The sequence below is a fragment of the Acipenser ruthenus genome, chromosome 26 (genome assembly GCF_902713425.1).
Source record: "Acipenser ruthenus chromosome 26, fAciRut3.2 maternal haplotype, whole genome shotgun sequence".
Lineage (NCBI taxonomy): Eukaryota > Metazoa > Chordata > Actinopteri > Acipenseriformes > Acipenseridae > Acipenser > Acipenser ruthenus.
Window position 1 is genome coordinate 14,055,170 of NC_081214.1, and position 14,998 is coordinate 14,070,167.

At 43.5% G+C, this 14,998-nt stretch overlaps 1 protein-coding gene across 5 annotated transcripts in view; it reads right to left on the reverse strand.

Annotated features, from left to right (window-relative positions):
• Window positions 1-14,998, reverse strand: part of LOC117430306 (calpain-5-like) — a 38,454-nt gene that overhangs the window by 10,016 nt on the left and 13,440 nt on the right. For all 5 annotated transcript variants that reach the window (XR_009308958.1, XR_009308959.1, XM_059001230.1 and 2 more), the window contains exons 3-7: window positions 4,682-4,813; window positions 4,193-4,401; window positions 3,017-3,209; window positions 1,665-1,858; window positions 724-801 (exon numbers count right to left, since the gene is read on the reverse strand). Coding sequence is in view for 3 of the 5 variants with exons in the window: in XM_059001230.1 (XP_058857213.1) it covers window positions 724-801; window positions 1,665-1,858; window positions 3,017-3,209; window positions 4,193-4,401; window positions 4,682-4,813 (806 nt within the window). In the remaining 2 variants the exon portion in view is untranslated. The remainder of the gene's footprint in view (window positions 1-723; window positions 802-1,664; window positions 1,859-3,016; window positions 3,210-4,192; window positions 4,402-4,681; window positions 4,814-14,998) is intronic.

Below are 14,998 nucleotides of genomic sequence, written 5' to 3' on the forward strand. Positions count from 1 at the left end.
AAAAAAGTGCCTCCTATTTTCTGTTCTGAATGCCCCTTTATCTAATCTCCATTTGTGACCCCTGGTCCTTGTTTCTTTTTTCAGGTCAAAAAAGTCCCCTGGGTCGACATTGTCTATACCTTTTAGGATTTTGAATGTTTGAATCAGATCGCTGCGTAGTCTTCTTTGTTCAAGACTGTATAGATTCAATTCTTTTAGCCTGTCTGCATACGACATGCCTTTTAAACCTGGGATAATTCTGGTTGCTCTTCTTTGCACTCTTTCTAGAGCAGCAATATCCTTTTTGTAACGAGGTGACCAGAACTGAACACAATATTCTTTATTGGAAGTAGGTTTAAATACACTGGCAAACATGCAGCATGTATTTGAAGAGGGGCGATTATCTATTACGGGTTACCAGCACTATAGCAGAGTGAGTAGTTTCAAATGCTGTTTAGATTGCTTCAGTACTTCAATGCTGTGGTCACGCTGTTGCATGATTTGAATGGGATGGGGAAGGCTGTTCAGTGCCAGCACTTCGGATTCACCAGACGAGCTCCAAGCAGCTCAAATCCAGGTCTGAGTCAGAGAAGGATGATAACTCAATATTGGAGAATGAAATGTGAAATGCAATTAAAGTGATAGATGAAGCTACTTCCTCTTTAAATAAAGTGGGTTGATGATTTATGAGAACATAGTCCTATTTCAAATGGAATGCGCAGTTTGAATGTGAAAAACCCTCACCAAAACTCGCCATCGTCCTTGACTGTGACTCCCATGTTCTCTCGCTCGCTGCTCCCCACCTTCTCCCACTCTTCAGAGCTAAAAGAAGACAGTGAGAGGAATGTCAACCAAACACATCTACTGCACATGTATATTAAAATACTGAGGAACGGTAGTTCAAGTTCAAAAAATAAAAAGATGTTTAGCTAAAACAGAGCTGAACATTGGGATAGCAAAAAGGCAACCTGAGTACAATGCCAATGCTCTGTAAAGAATGAGTGTGTATTCTTCAGTTTAGAAAGCAGTTATGAATATGAATGATGCATGTTTTTATTGTTGCTGTTCCATGCTTTGTTTTATCTCTCAGCGCAGGTTTCTAGCTCTGTGGGGGCTTGTTGCTATAGGCAGGTGTAACTCAATCTTGTTGCTATAGGCAGGTATCACTCATTCTTGTTGCTATAGGCAGGTATCACTCATTCTTGTTGCTATAGGCAGGTATCACTCATTCTTGTTGCTATAGGCAGGTATCACTCATTCTCCAGCGTCGTGTTTGAATCCAGGAGCCCGGCTATTTTGCATTGTGGTTAAGACGCTCACTTGCAGTGCACAGGGTTGCCAGTTTGCACCCAGCCTCTGCCCTGAACACAATGTGTAGTAGAATATGGGACATGCATAGCCATGTAATAACATTGTAATAACTGGGTAACCACCAATGTTCTGATAAATTAACTACTGGTGAAATAGCATATACTGTGTAATTACAATTTAATTACATGAGGTAAGTAAATATTCCATGCACTGTAATTACACAATAGTTACCATTGAATGAACCGCAATTACAATGTAATTACATAGTCTAGCCATGCCCTGTAACCTAAATTGCTACCAAAAGTATTTTTAGTCTTGGTTACAGCACCCTTTTATTGGAAGAATGACTCATTCCAAAGCGAAGATTCACTCACGAGTCGCTCCATGGCCCGTTCCACTCTTGTTTGCCCCAGGGGTTCCTCATTTTGATCATGAAGAGTTTCTCTGCCTTGAAGAAGGACATCAGCCCTTGACCCAGACGGGCTTTCCGCACATCTGTCACCGAGTAGGCGTGACCCTTTACCAAGCCACAGCTCATCCGAGCCTCCACCTCCGACTGTGAGGTTGCCTGAGAAACATGGCGGGTGTACAGTTTGAGACATGGCTGGGAGTTTCACTTTTACACACATTTATAAAGGAGTTCACTTACTAAGGAAACATTTACAAAGAAGCAGCAGCAGCAGCACAATCAAGGGACCAAATCACACAATCAAAGAGGAAGCAACAAACATTCAGAAAGTGGGATTTACTCTTTTATCAGTAAGGAGTTGAGTTGATCGTGTAATTTGGTTGAGCATTTGGTTTGCATCCCCCACCTATATGTGGTTATCCTGGAATAACCTGTGAAAATACAGTAAGTGGTTTGATGCAAACCAGGGAATTCCTTTAACATCCTCCTAAATACCCAGCTGTGACTTATAGCAACACCCCTTACTAACTTCCCAGTAAGACTACCCTGGGATAATTAAATAGATTGTGTGTCGTGTACTGGCAAATAAATACAAATTGACATTGGTATAAATATTTGTAAGTTAGAATGGTCTGCTGTTTTGATTGGACTTGTCTTTCCTATATCTGTATAAATATATGTAAACTACTTGTCTAAAGCAGTGCTCAGCATTTCTTAAGCAATACAAAAGCATGTATGTGTTTATGTATGTCTTTATGAGCTTGTAATAGTCGTCATTATTAAACAATTCAATAACTGATTCATGGCTCTTTGTGCTAAGAGAGTGCAGACAGCCCGCTGCTCTTTATTAAATGGATGTAATGCAATAGTCTAAACAAAAACGCACATTGCTTCTGTTAGCTTCTAATTCCTGCTGGATTGTTGTAGGTCACTGGAAACAGCGAATGAGTCAAAACCTCAAGGGACCTTTATATGAGCAGCATGGAATGGATTTAAAGCTGGCAATCAGATCATTTAAAGGGACAGCTTGAAATTGTGTAATAATCCTGTTTGCAGTGCTTGTATCTATAAGGAGCATTACATTATTCAGTAGGTTTCATTCTATAGGGTGGTGCTAAACTTTTATAGCTGAAGAAGGATACATTAGTTAAGATAACTCACATTCTTCACACCCATACCACATTACTCCCTAAGCTTCACATATTCTTTCTCTGCAGAATAAATGAGCAAATTAGCAAAGCAACTGCGACCTGCTGCAGAATGAACAGTAGAAGGTGAGTGATGCACTATGGTAGTCATCGCGGTACAGAGACACACCTTGATAAAGCAGCTGATGATCCCTCCCCTCTCGTTGACTTTCAGCAGGTCTTCAAATAACTTGAGCTGTTGTGGGATATCTGTTGCGTACTTGCCCACCTCCAGATCGATGGACTCAGCCACGGCTCCAGAGAAATCCACCACAGCGTCGGCAGTGTTGCCACCATCCAGGGCTTCATAGCAGCCAGCGAGCCTGGAGGAACAGAGGGGTCACTCACACACAACAGTGCAGGAGCTGGGGCTGCCCTTGTAACACTGTAACAGCAATTCTTCAGTTCTACAATGCTTTTCACATCACTATACTCTGCGTTTACAATAGTTTGACACAGTTTTAATGTCTCTTACTGTACCTCTCCATTCTTTACTGAGCTTGCCTATGCTTAAGCACCAGATTCAATATGCTATACTACAATTTGCTATGATTTTATTAAGGTACAGGCTTCAGACTAATGTCCTATTACAGTCAGCACTCACATATCCAACCCTATAAAATTCAGTGACGGTTAAACGAGTGTGACGCATATCTGATTATTTCATTTTAGCCCATTCCAAAGGTACAATGTCAAAAATATATAGCTGAAAGGACTGCGTTTTAAAATAAGTAGGCGTTCATTTAGATGTACTGTAGGTGGTTTTGTTGGTACAGTACTATATTTTCAACAGAAGAAGTATTTTAATTCAGAACGATATGATTCTGAAAATAGCACTTGCCAAAAGAGATGACTGTGGACACTGTTTAAAAAAAAACCAATAGTTTCCAGAATTAAAACAGTATCCAGTATTCAAAATTGCAGAATACAGTGCTCGATAAGGCCCTAATGTCACAGTTCACTTGCAAATGAAAATGCACAAAAGCAACTAAAGGTCACAGATTTAAAAAAAAAATACATCACAGTATCTAAAACTGTTTAATGATTAACTGTTTTACATTTCAGTTGCTGGTCTTGTTCGCTTTGTTGCTGCATTTTCGTCAGGTGAAACTGGAAGAAGCGCTATGTAACTGCACAATAAAGACAGACTGATTTGCGCATGCGAGAAACAATAACATTTTATGTTTTGTATGCATGTTTAAGTTAGAGCAAGGACGAGTACTGTGAAAATGCATTTGTTTTCTTACTGAGCCGCATGACCAGAAATATGCTCCTGAAAATATCTGTGAAAAGTTATCCAGCGTACTTTGCATAAGCTTTTTCCAGCAGTGCACTCCAGAACTCATTGCGCTCATTTGAGTGGCAGTAGATCAGTTCACCGTTGATGGTCGGAAGAAGGTCATCCACAACCACGTCAATCCACTTCCCAAAACGCCAGAATTGGAAGTGGAAGATCCCGGCATAATTCTCTGGTTTGTTTGGGTCCCATTCCTGTTCCTTGTTGTCTGGGATCACCTGAAAAGAACATATAAATGATTAAATTCAAAGGTTTCACATTGTCCTATATGAAAGACACACAGTAAACATTCATTTTTTATGTTTTGTTTTTGTGCAGCAATTACTGCTCCTGTAAAATGTCTTGCGCTTCCAATAGAAGTCACATGATGAATGCAGAATGTGTCATAAGAAAAGCAGCAACTGGTTACTAAGAAGCCAAACGTCAGTTTCACAGACCCTGATTAGCTCTAATCTTGAATTATGGTACCTAAATGAACATTGTCAACGGTGAGCATACCTTTCGCCAGAGATCCTCTTTGAGAGCCAGACAGGAGCAGGCTGCTACAAACCAACAGTTTCCCAGGCTTCCTTGGTTCAAGTCCTGGGAGCTGATTCCCTCCACAAACAGCAGGGGGTTATCAGAAATCTCCTGTACAGAAACAAAACAGTATACACTTAACTAGGGAACAGCCCTTGAGTGGAGCTTCTCCATTACAACAGAGACCGGGTGCATTTCTTGACATTACCTAACCATGCCTTGAAGTTTGCATCCCTTTACATTGAAACTGATTGTGGATGCACGACGTATACGTTGACAAAATGTATGTCCCTCTGTAGTGAAACTGATGGGGGGGATGCATTTTTACATGTTACACACACACAAAATATCCAAATTGGAAGCATGCATACCTATATAAATACACTGATAGGGCATTGTCACAAAGACGGCCAGAGTGGGTTGCGTCAGACCAGAAAGGAATCCAAACAAAGACAGTGGTTGTGATGAGCTGAGTGCAATGGCTGCACTCAGCGTTTATTTAACAAATAAAACGGTTGTAAACAGCACAAAACAGGACACGGCACTTGACGCCAAAATAAACAGACAGACAAAACGACTAGACACTAACACACAGGTGAAACGGAGACGAACAAACACGGTGAGAATACACTTATTATATTTATAATTACGCTTACGATTTTACTCCTCTCTCACCCGTTCTCCACTCTCTGAACACCTAACCCTGACTGCCTAAAAATGTGCCTATTTATACTGTTGTGCTGGGATTCAATTACTAATTAATTATTCACTTGAATCCCAGCACGTGAATTAATTCTGTGCAACCCCGTGCTCACATATTACATTTAACCAGCACGTGAAGTGATTTGTGCTCTCCTCGTGCCTAAATACAAATCTACACTTTAAACACACGTGAAACACAGACCCGTTTATATCCCGTGTACCAATCTATACACCAACATTTACACACGCACGCATACATACACATAGATCACACAAATGCACACAGGGGCGGGGCACTTTGCCACATATACCCCCCCTTGTGCGCAGCACACATGGCCTCAACGGCCACCTCCCCCCTTAAAAACCCAGCAGTCCAGAACAAAGTCTCGGGCTGGGAAGGGAGGCTTCAGTGGGCCCTTGGCTGGCAATGCTGTCAGCACCCCTGCCGGTAGTGGCACGGCTGACAGCCTGTTGGTCCCATCCTGCAGCGAAAAAGCTGCGGGGGCAGGTGGTCCCCCGACCTCCCCCTTCTTCGTAGCCGGCAGCTCCCTCCTGTGGGGCTCCGGCCACAAGAACTCCTGCTGCGAAACTGCTGCTGGGGAAAGTGGTCTCCAGACCTCCTCCCCCTTCTTCGTGGCCGGCAGCTCCCCTTTCTGGGGCTCCGGCCACCGTACTCCCTGCGGAGGTACGGGCAGCAGAGGCAGCTCCTGCTCCTCTGCTCCGGGCGGTGGCGGAGGCAGAGGCAGCTCCAGCTCCTCTGCTCCTGGCGGTGGTGGAGGCAGAGGCAGCTCCAGCTCCTCTGCTCCTGGCGGCGGTGGAGGCAGAGGCAGCTCCAGCTCCTCTGCTCCTTGCGGTGGTGGTGGCGGAGGCAGAGGCAGCTCCTGCTCCTCTGCTCCTTGCGGTGGTGGAGGCAGAGGCAGCTCCTGCTCCTCTGCTCCTTGCGGTGGTGGTGGCGGAGGCAGAGGCAGCTCCTGCTCCTCTGCTCCTGGAGGTGGTGGAGGCAGAGGCAGCTCCTGCTCCTCTGCTCCTGGAGGTGGTGGAGGCAGAGGCAGCTCCAGCTCCTCTGCTCCTGGCGGTGCTGGCACCCTCTGCTGTGGCGGCTGGGCATGTGCGCGCCGTGCTGCCTTCAGCAGCATAGCGAGAGGCTGCTGGGGGACACCAGCATCCTGCCCTTCTCCCCCCCAAAAATTTTCAGGGGGTTGAGCCTGTAACCCCTCCCCTTCCGGCTCTTGGGGCTGAACCAGCAGGCATTTTCCCTCTGCTGGTGGCTTGGGTCCCAGGGCTGTGGAAGCCCCGACTTGCCTCCCTTTGGGCTGTGTATGCACCGACTCCTCCCTTTTGGGCTGTGGACGCACCGACTCCTCCCTTTTGGGCTGTGGACGCACCGACTCCTCCCTTTTGGGCTGTGGACGCACCGACTCCCCCCTCTTGGGCTGTGGACGTTCGGGCTCCCCCCACTCAGGCGTAGGACGTTCGGGCTCCTCCCACTCAGGCGTAGGACGTTCGGGCGCCTCCCACTCAGGCGTAGGACGTTCGGGCTCCTCCCACTCAGGCGTAGGACGCTCGGGCTCCTCCCACTCAGGCGTAGGACGTTCGGGCTCCTCCCACTCAGGCGTAGGACGCTCGGGCTCCTCCCACTCGGGCTGTGGACGCTCAGACTCCTCCCACTCGGGCTGTGGACGCTCAGGCTCCTCCCGCTTGGGCTGTGGACGCTCAGGCTCCTCCCCATAACTGCGGAAGGGACAGTGGGCGAACAGGTGATCCTGGTCGCAGAGGAGGCACCCCGACGATGGCTTGTTACATCGCCGTGGATGCCTGGCCCTTAGGCGGCACTCCTCCTCCCTGTCCTTCACCTCTTTATCCGTCTCTGCCTCCCGCTTGGGCTGTGAAGGCAAAACCAGCAGGCATTCACCCTCTGCTGGTGGAGATGGGGACAGCAGGTACTCACCCTCTGCTGGTGGAGATGGGGACAGCAGGTACTCACCCTCTGCTGGTGGAGATGGGGACAGCAGGTACTCCTCTGCTGGTGGTCCTGCTACCTGGGCTGCTGTTCCATTTATGGTTGCCTCCAGGTAGCTGAGGACAAACTCCACACCTTCCTCCAAGGTGTTTGGGGTGTGTTCCTGCTGATAGGCCTCCCATCTCTCACTGTCCATCATCCACAGGGCCTGGACGACTATGGGCAGAGACTGGGCCTCCAGCCCAGCATTCTCCAGGAACCAGTCCCGCCATTTTGTGGCGTCTTCTGCCATTATATTTTTTTCTTTTTTTTTTTTTTAAACAAAACCCCTCCTGGTCTGACGCTTGGAGGCGCGGCTATCCCACGAAGACACCACGTGTCACAAAGACGGCCAGAGTGGGTGGCGTCAGACCAGACAGGAATTCAAACAAAGACAGTGGTTGTGATGAGCTGAGTGCAATGGCTGCACTCAGCGTTTATTTAACAAATAAAACGGTTGTAAACAGCACAAAACAGGACACGGCACTTGACGCCAAAATAAACAGACAGACAAAACGACTAGACACTAACACACAGGTGAAACGGAGACGAACAAACACGGTGAGAATACACTTATTATATTTATAATTACGCTTACGATTTTACTCCTCTCTCACCCGTTCTCCACTCTCTGAACACCTAACCCTGACTGCCTAAAAATGTGCCTATTTATACTGTTGTGCTGGGATTCAATTACTAATTAATTATTCACTTGAATCCCAGCACGTGAATTAATTCTGTGCAACCCCGTGCTCACATATTACATTTAACCAGCACGTGAAGTGATTTGTGCTCTCCTCGTGCCTAAATACAAATCTACACTTTAAACACACGTGAAACACAGACCCGTTTATATCCCGTGTACCAATCTATACACCAACATTTACACACGCACGCATACATACACATAGATCACACAAATGCACACAGGGGCGGGGCACTTTGCCACAGGCATACAGCTGGGTGCTGCAGTGTTGTCTGTAATGTGCCATGTACATGCTGCAGTGTGAATAAGGAATATTCTATTCAGAAATGCATCTAATCAGGTGTCTGTAATGTAGCACATGCCAATTCTTCAATAATTTTAAAGAAATACAGTTTAGGTTAGAAAAAAAAGGTTTTGATTAATGCTTTCAGATTTTGTATAAACACTGTTTTAGGGGGACTCTGTAGAGCTGTGGGCTGATTCACAACTGGAGATCTGGGTTCAAATCCTGCTTGGTGTTCTAACCATTAGTCCACAGCATTAAAACCACAGAATATTTGACACATACAGGGATCTCTGCTGGAGAGAGGCCCAGGACTTTATGGCAGGCAGTGGGTGTTCAGTTTGGGATTGAGGGGCACTCTCTCCTGTCTCTCTTTTCAGCTTGATGAGATGAGCACAAAAAAGGCCCCATTGTTCTTCTTCTTCTTTTATTTATTTTATTTAAGTAAAACTGCAAAACATAAAAGCTATGTGAAAAAGTGGTTGCCGAAGCATAATAGCCACGGTTTTTATTAATAACTGTCAACTGGGCAGTCACAGCTTGCTATATTTGAATATCGTTTAGTGAGTGATGCGGTCTATTAATGTGATACTCCACTTCCTTGCTGACAGTTTGAAGTGAGTTTGAATGGAAATCATCCAGAATAGAGGTGAACCATTGGTGCTGCCAAACATCTAAGCCTCCCTTGTTATCAGAGCCACAACTAAAAGGGCAGAGGTCCATTTCAGATTATCTTTAGAGTTACCTGCCAAAATCCTGTCAGTCTTTATAACCTTAACCTCTTGGAATGTTTTATGTTCACACATTTAATCTCAGAACTTCAAAAAAACTAAAGACTGCCAAAAAAAAAAGAACCAAATGATCTAAACTAATTTCACAAGGGAACTATTACATTTACCATACCAGTCTGGGTCAAATGTATGTTGTTGTGTTTTTACTCCAAAAAATGAATTCCCAGCTGAGGACCATAGTTAGTGATGATGGCTGCACACCACACAAACCCTCAGGGGTTGAGTTTATCATTTACTGCCATTCTCACAAAAAGGACAATAGTACTTTATGAACCCCTATGAAGCTGTTTTAAACAGCATGTTTAACTTTTATTTCGTATTTTCTATTGTGCTGGTCACAGTGTCCCTCCTCACATGATCTGAACAGAATGAGGAAGTCTGTTGAGTCCTAGGCAGATGGAATTTTCCTGTCACAGACAGATAGAAAAAAAATGACTTAGTACTGGACCACTTCAAGTTCTTGCAAAAATCACAAAAGACATCAGAAAGCTACTTGCTTTACATGCCTTATGTAGGTTTATAGACAGGGATAACCATTCAGCTGGAAGCTTTCCAGTTTAATTTGTATTGTCACATACACAGCTTGAGGAATCATGACCTGTTTGTGTAAATGATGATTAATGGTCCTGCGTCTATGCTCTGAATGTTTTTGCAGGAGAATGCAACAGTACGATTAATAACACAGTGCAGTGCTGTACAAAGAAAACAACTTGGGGGGGTTGTGGGTCATTCCGCTATTAAGACTTATTAGTGATGAAAAGCAGCCAACTTGCTTTAGAGAAAAACACCATTTCTACCTGCTGTTTTCCCAGATATGTGTATCATGTTTAAATTAGGTTACACCATGTTTGTTTCAAGAACTACGGTATTAACACGGTCAGCATTGCACCACCATGATGGTTAACCATTGCCAGACCATGCTTGGTATATGGCTCCACAGACAAATGGATAATGGATAATAATGTTAGAAACTGAACCTACAGTACCAAAGCAATCATCAGGAGGTCTATAACAATGTAGGACAAAACATCAATATAACATACGCTTTCATTTCTCTTTGTATGTGATTAAAAGAAGGCATGCTTAACATTGTACTATAAAAAAAAAAAACCTGCTGCACACCTTCTACATATCCAGTCCTTATCATTACCCTGGATCGCATCAACCACCTATCCGCGGTCTATCCCTTAAAACATGTGGTTGATAAAATCCAGAAAGATTTTACAGTGCTGTAAAATACTCTAATAAAATCCATACTTTTTTATATTTTGCTAATATTTTAAGAAACTTATGAACAAATCGTTTCTGCATGTAATAATTGACTTGGTGTCCTGAACATCAGATTTAAAAAGTCAATATGTGATTTAGCAGATACTGGGAGGTGTGCTTATGCATTTAGAATCTGGTCATGAGTTTACATTTCAGATTCACAAAGGGGTGGGGTAAAGAGGCACGCAAGCTCTTGTATTTCTGCTATGTATGTATTTGTCTTTGGGACTGTCTCTTCAGCCCACTATCTGTCAACAGATTAATGTTATTGCAAATTCTACTCTAGTCTAGCAAAAGACTGGGGAGCTGTTGGGAAATGGTTTGTACTTATTTATTTGAATTTCAAAGCTCTAAAGTGAAAAGTTGTAATTTGTAAAAAGTCTAAAGTCCTTGGTATTGTAGAAAAACACCTGCCACACATTTATATTTGAACAGCAAGATTTACAACTACAACAGCAAAGCTCTGGAGTTATTAATGCTGCAGACACATGGCCTGGAACAGGAGGCTAAACAGAGCCAAGAGCTCCCTCATCCTCTCCACACACTGTAAATCTGTTTACACGTTCAAACAGAGGCAGTGTGCTTGGGTAAAAGTGCTGTACAGTAGGACCCCATGCAGCCTGGCATTGTTAACACATACCTCTTATTTCCAAATTACAAGTCAACATTTTGCTTTGCTCTGTAAAGTGACAGGGGGATACCCTCTATATTGTTTTCAGATGTGCGTTTGGGCAGCACGGCTGTAACAAGTTCTCAACGAGGGATAAGGTTGTCAGATGTGGTTGCTGTAGGAATACTTCATCCAGCCTGGGTGTGCACCGTCATGTTAATAATTGAGTGGAATCCCCTGCTGAATGAGTCCCTGTTTGCAGTCACGTTTCACTGAACATGAGGATTGTTAGAGCGGTGGCATGTGTGATTGGGTTGGGATCACATGATTGAGGTAGGCGGAGAAGGGAGAGTCAGAGAAGTGTGGCCGTGAAGTGAGCTGTCAATAAGAGAAGACCATTCATTTCATGAACTATAGTATTAACATGCTCAGCACTGAATAACCATGATGATTAACCACTGCCAGACCAAGCTTGGTATATGGAGCCACAGACAAACGTTTGTTTCACTTATACTTAAAAGACCCAGTTTAAGATTGTATAGGATGGGAACCAGGCAGTTTAACACCAGTGTCCACAGGACCTTGAGTAAACATCTCATCAGACAGGGGGAGTGGAAGGGAATTCTTTCTCGTAATTCATCATTGTAAAGTGCCTTTAAATTTGAGCATGTGGAGTTTCTGGGCTGTCATGTTCTTGGAAGGGGATTCTCCTAGGGGTTTGTTTAACTGTGCATGTTGAAGTGTTGGGCCCTGTCTGAGTACAGACATTCAAGACCCTTCAACACTCCTCTGACAAACCTGCTTATCATCACTCCTGAAACGACTTTCAACAAAAAGAGAAAAGCATTCATTCCTCCAGGGGCAATACATATTTGTCTGGCTAAATCAATACCCTGTTCCTGACCCTAGCTAACAGTCACATTTAATTTACCAGCATTGCCAGTTTGGCTAGACAGACTAAAAAATAATTTCTTTTTAGGGAGTAGAAAAAGGGAACACTTTATTATTTACAAAGAAGTGCCAAATGTGCGTACTAGAGACCTTAGACAGAGTTTGGCTCTCACTGCACAATTTATTATTTGAACAAAGACATCTTAGTTTGTAATAAAAAAAAAAAAATGCTAGTTAGCAACAATCTGTAGGAACGTTTTCCAGTATCACATTTGCTGTAAGAATAACTTACATAATCTTTCTTTGCTGTCTGCGATCCATAGTTTACATACAGTAATTCTGTCTGTTCTCCCAATATGCATGCCCTCCCTATAGTGTTTTATGCCATGGAATCATTCATATTATTATTCACTTGTTATGCAGACTTTTTCACATAAAACATGTTCTGAATATTTGGATATTTGTTACAAATCAGTTTACATACAAAGCTCAACTGCCATAAAATATTTCTCAAGAAAAACAATTCAAAGGGAAACTATCTACTCTGATGAAGATGTAGAGACTAAACTAACAGTATTATAAGCATAAATTCTTCCGCATGCTGTTGCAATAATGTTCAAATGCAAAGGGTGCTGGCACTCAACAATGCTGTTATTTTGTAAAAGTGTCTCTGGAACGGTGTAGATTTTTGGTTTATATCCCCAAATGTCAGACTGGGTGGCTGCTCCATCCCCCAGGATGAAGTCTTTGCCCTCCCTGTTCACTGCTCACAGTGTGGGGCTCAAAGATGGTTCTTTTCCAAATATTTTCCCACTCTTTAACATTCTTCTGTGATACAGTACATCCACAAGTGGGATTAAGAACAAAATCTTCAAGAGTTCTGAATTATTCCAGAGGGGCCTCCGAATCCCACTGCGCCCTTCTTTCCCACAATTTAATAAATAATCACATTCCACTCGACGTGATTGAATAGTGTTTATGACTTATGATGCTAATGGAAGGTGCCAGGAGAGCTTCTCTCACAACTAGACTCAATACATCTGTTTGCCAGCTTAGTGTTGCGCTTTCATGGTCATTTCACCTGGAGGATGAAACTGTCCCCACTTTCAGTAACCAACCAGCTGTTTCCCCTAATGAGGGTCATGCTATGTAGTCCGTCAGATGCGTGACCCTGAAGACACTGTTGAGACGAAATGACCTAGGAAGTGCAGGTGTAACATATTTCCTGGCAGGAAAGTACCAGATGTCACTTTAATTAGGATTGAAATGTGGTATTGTATAAAGACAGGTACAATACAGTTATAAAAGTGATATTTCCATAACACAGTATCCATAAAATAATAACTTAATGGTAGATAAACCACCCGCAATGTAAATAGAAGGAAAAAAAGAATCATGTGGCATTCATATCCCTTTGAAGGGAAATGGAGGGACGGCTGAATGCTTCAAGGAGGGAGGAAGCTTGTGTGCATGGAGCTAAATTGACTGTTGAGTGTTTTATTGTTGCCAGTGAATTATCAGTTTATTTAAAAACTAATTACATTACAACAACCTTGCTCTTGCTACTAGAGCCACATTACACTAGACGCATCAATATTGTTAAAAAAAAAAAAAAGTTCCATCAAGCTCACTTCAGAATTCCATTCTCAGTAAAGCACCAACATGTATCTGAACATCCTGTACAGAAAAAATAAAATAGACCAAAACTATGCATCTCAGATAATTGTTTAAACTGTGTTACTCCATGGTTAAACCAAACAATTAATAAGACACATCTTGGTTTTGTTAAGTCCAGTACAGTGCCTTGCATAAGTATTCACCCCCCTTGGACTTTTCCACATTTTGTAGTGTTACAACCTGGAATTAAAATGGATTTAATTGGGATTGTTACCATTTGAATTACACAACATACTTAACACTTTGAAGGTGCAAAATATTTTTTATTGTGACACAAAAGTTAATTAAACAAAAAAAAATACATTTGTTGGTTGCATAAGTATTCACCCCCCTGAGTCAATACTTGGTAGAAGCACCTTTGGCAGCAATTACACCTGTGAGTCTTTTTGGGTAAGTCTCTACCAGCTTTGCACATCTGGATCCTGCGATTTTTGCCCATTCTTCTTGGCAAAATTGCTCAAGCTCTGTCAAGTTGGATGGGGACCGTTGGTGAACAGCAATTTTCAAGTCTTGCCACATATTCTCAATCGGATTGAGGTCTGGGCTTTGACTGGGCCATTCTAAGACATTCAGGTTCTTGTTTATAAACCACTCCAATGGAGCTTTGGCTGTGTGTTTAGGGTCATTGTGCTGCTGGAAGGTGAACCTCCGCCCCAGTCCCAGCTCCCTTGCAGACTGAAACAGGTTTTCCTCTAGAATTTCCCTGTATTTGGCGCCATCCATCTTGCCTTCAATCCTGACCAGTTTCCCAGTCCCTGCCGATGAAAAGCATCCCCATAACATGATGCTGCCACCACCATGCTTCACCGTGGGGATGGTGTTCTCAGGGTGATGAGCAGTGTTGGCTTTGCACCACACAGAGCGTTTTGCACTAAAGCCAAAAAGTTCAATTTTGGTCTCATCAGACCAGAGAACCTTTTTCCACATGTTTGCTGTGTCTCCCACATGCCTTTTGGCAAAATCCAAACGGGATTTGATATGGGTTTTTTTCAGCAATGGCTTTCTTCTCACCACTCTTCCATAAAGCCCAGCTTTGTGGAGCGTCCGGGTTATAGTTGTCCCATGGACGGTTTCTCCCATCTCAGCTGTGGATCTCTCCAGCTCCTTCAGAGTTACCATTGGCCTCTTGGTTGCTTCTCTGACTAATGCCCTCCTTACCTGGTCACTGAGTTTTGGTGGACGGCCTTCTCTAGGCAGAGTCGCGGTTGTGCCATATTCTTTCCATTTTTTAATAATGGATTTAACGGTGCTCCGGGGGATGTTCAAAGTTTGGCATATTTTTTTATAACCCAACCCTGATTGGTGCTTCTCCAGAACTTTATCCTAGACTTGTTTTTCATGATGCTGTTTGTTTAGATATGCTTTCTA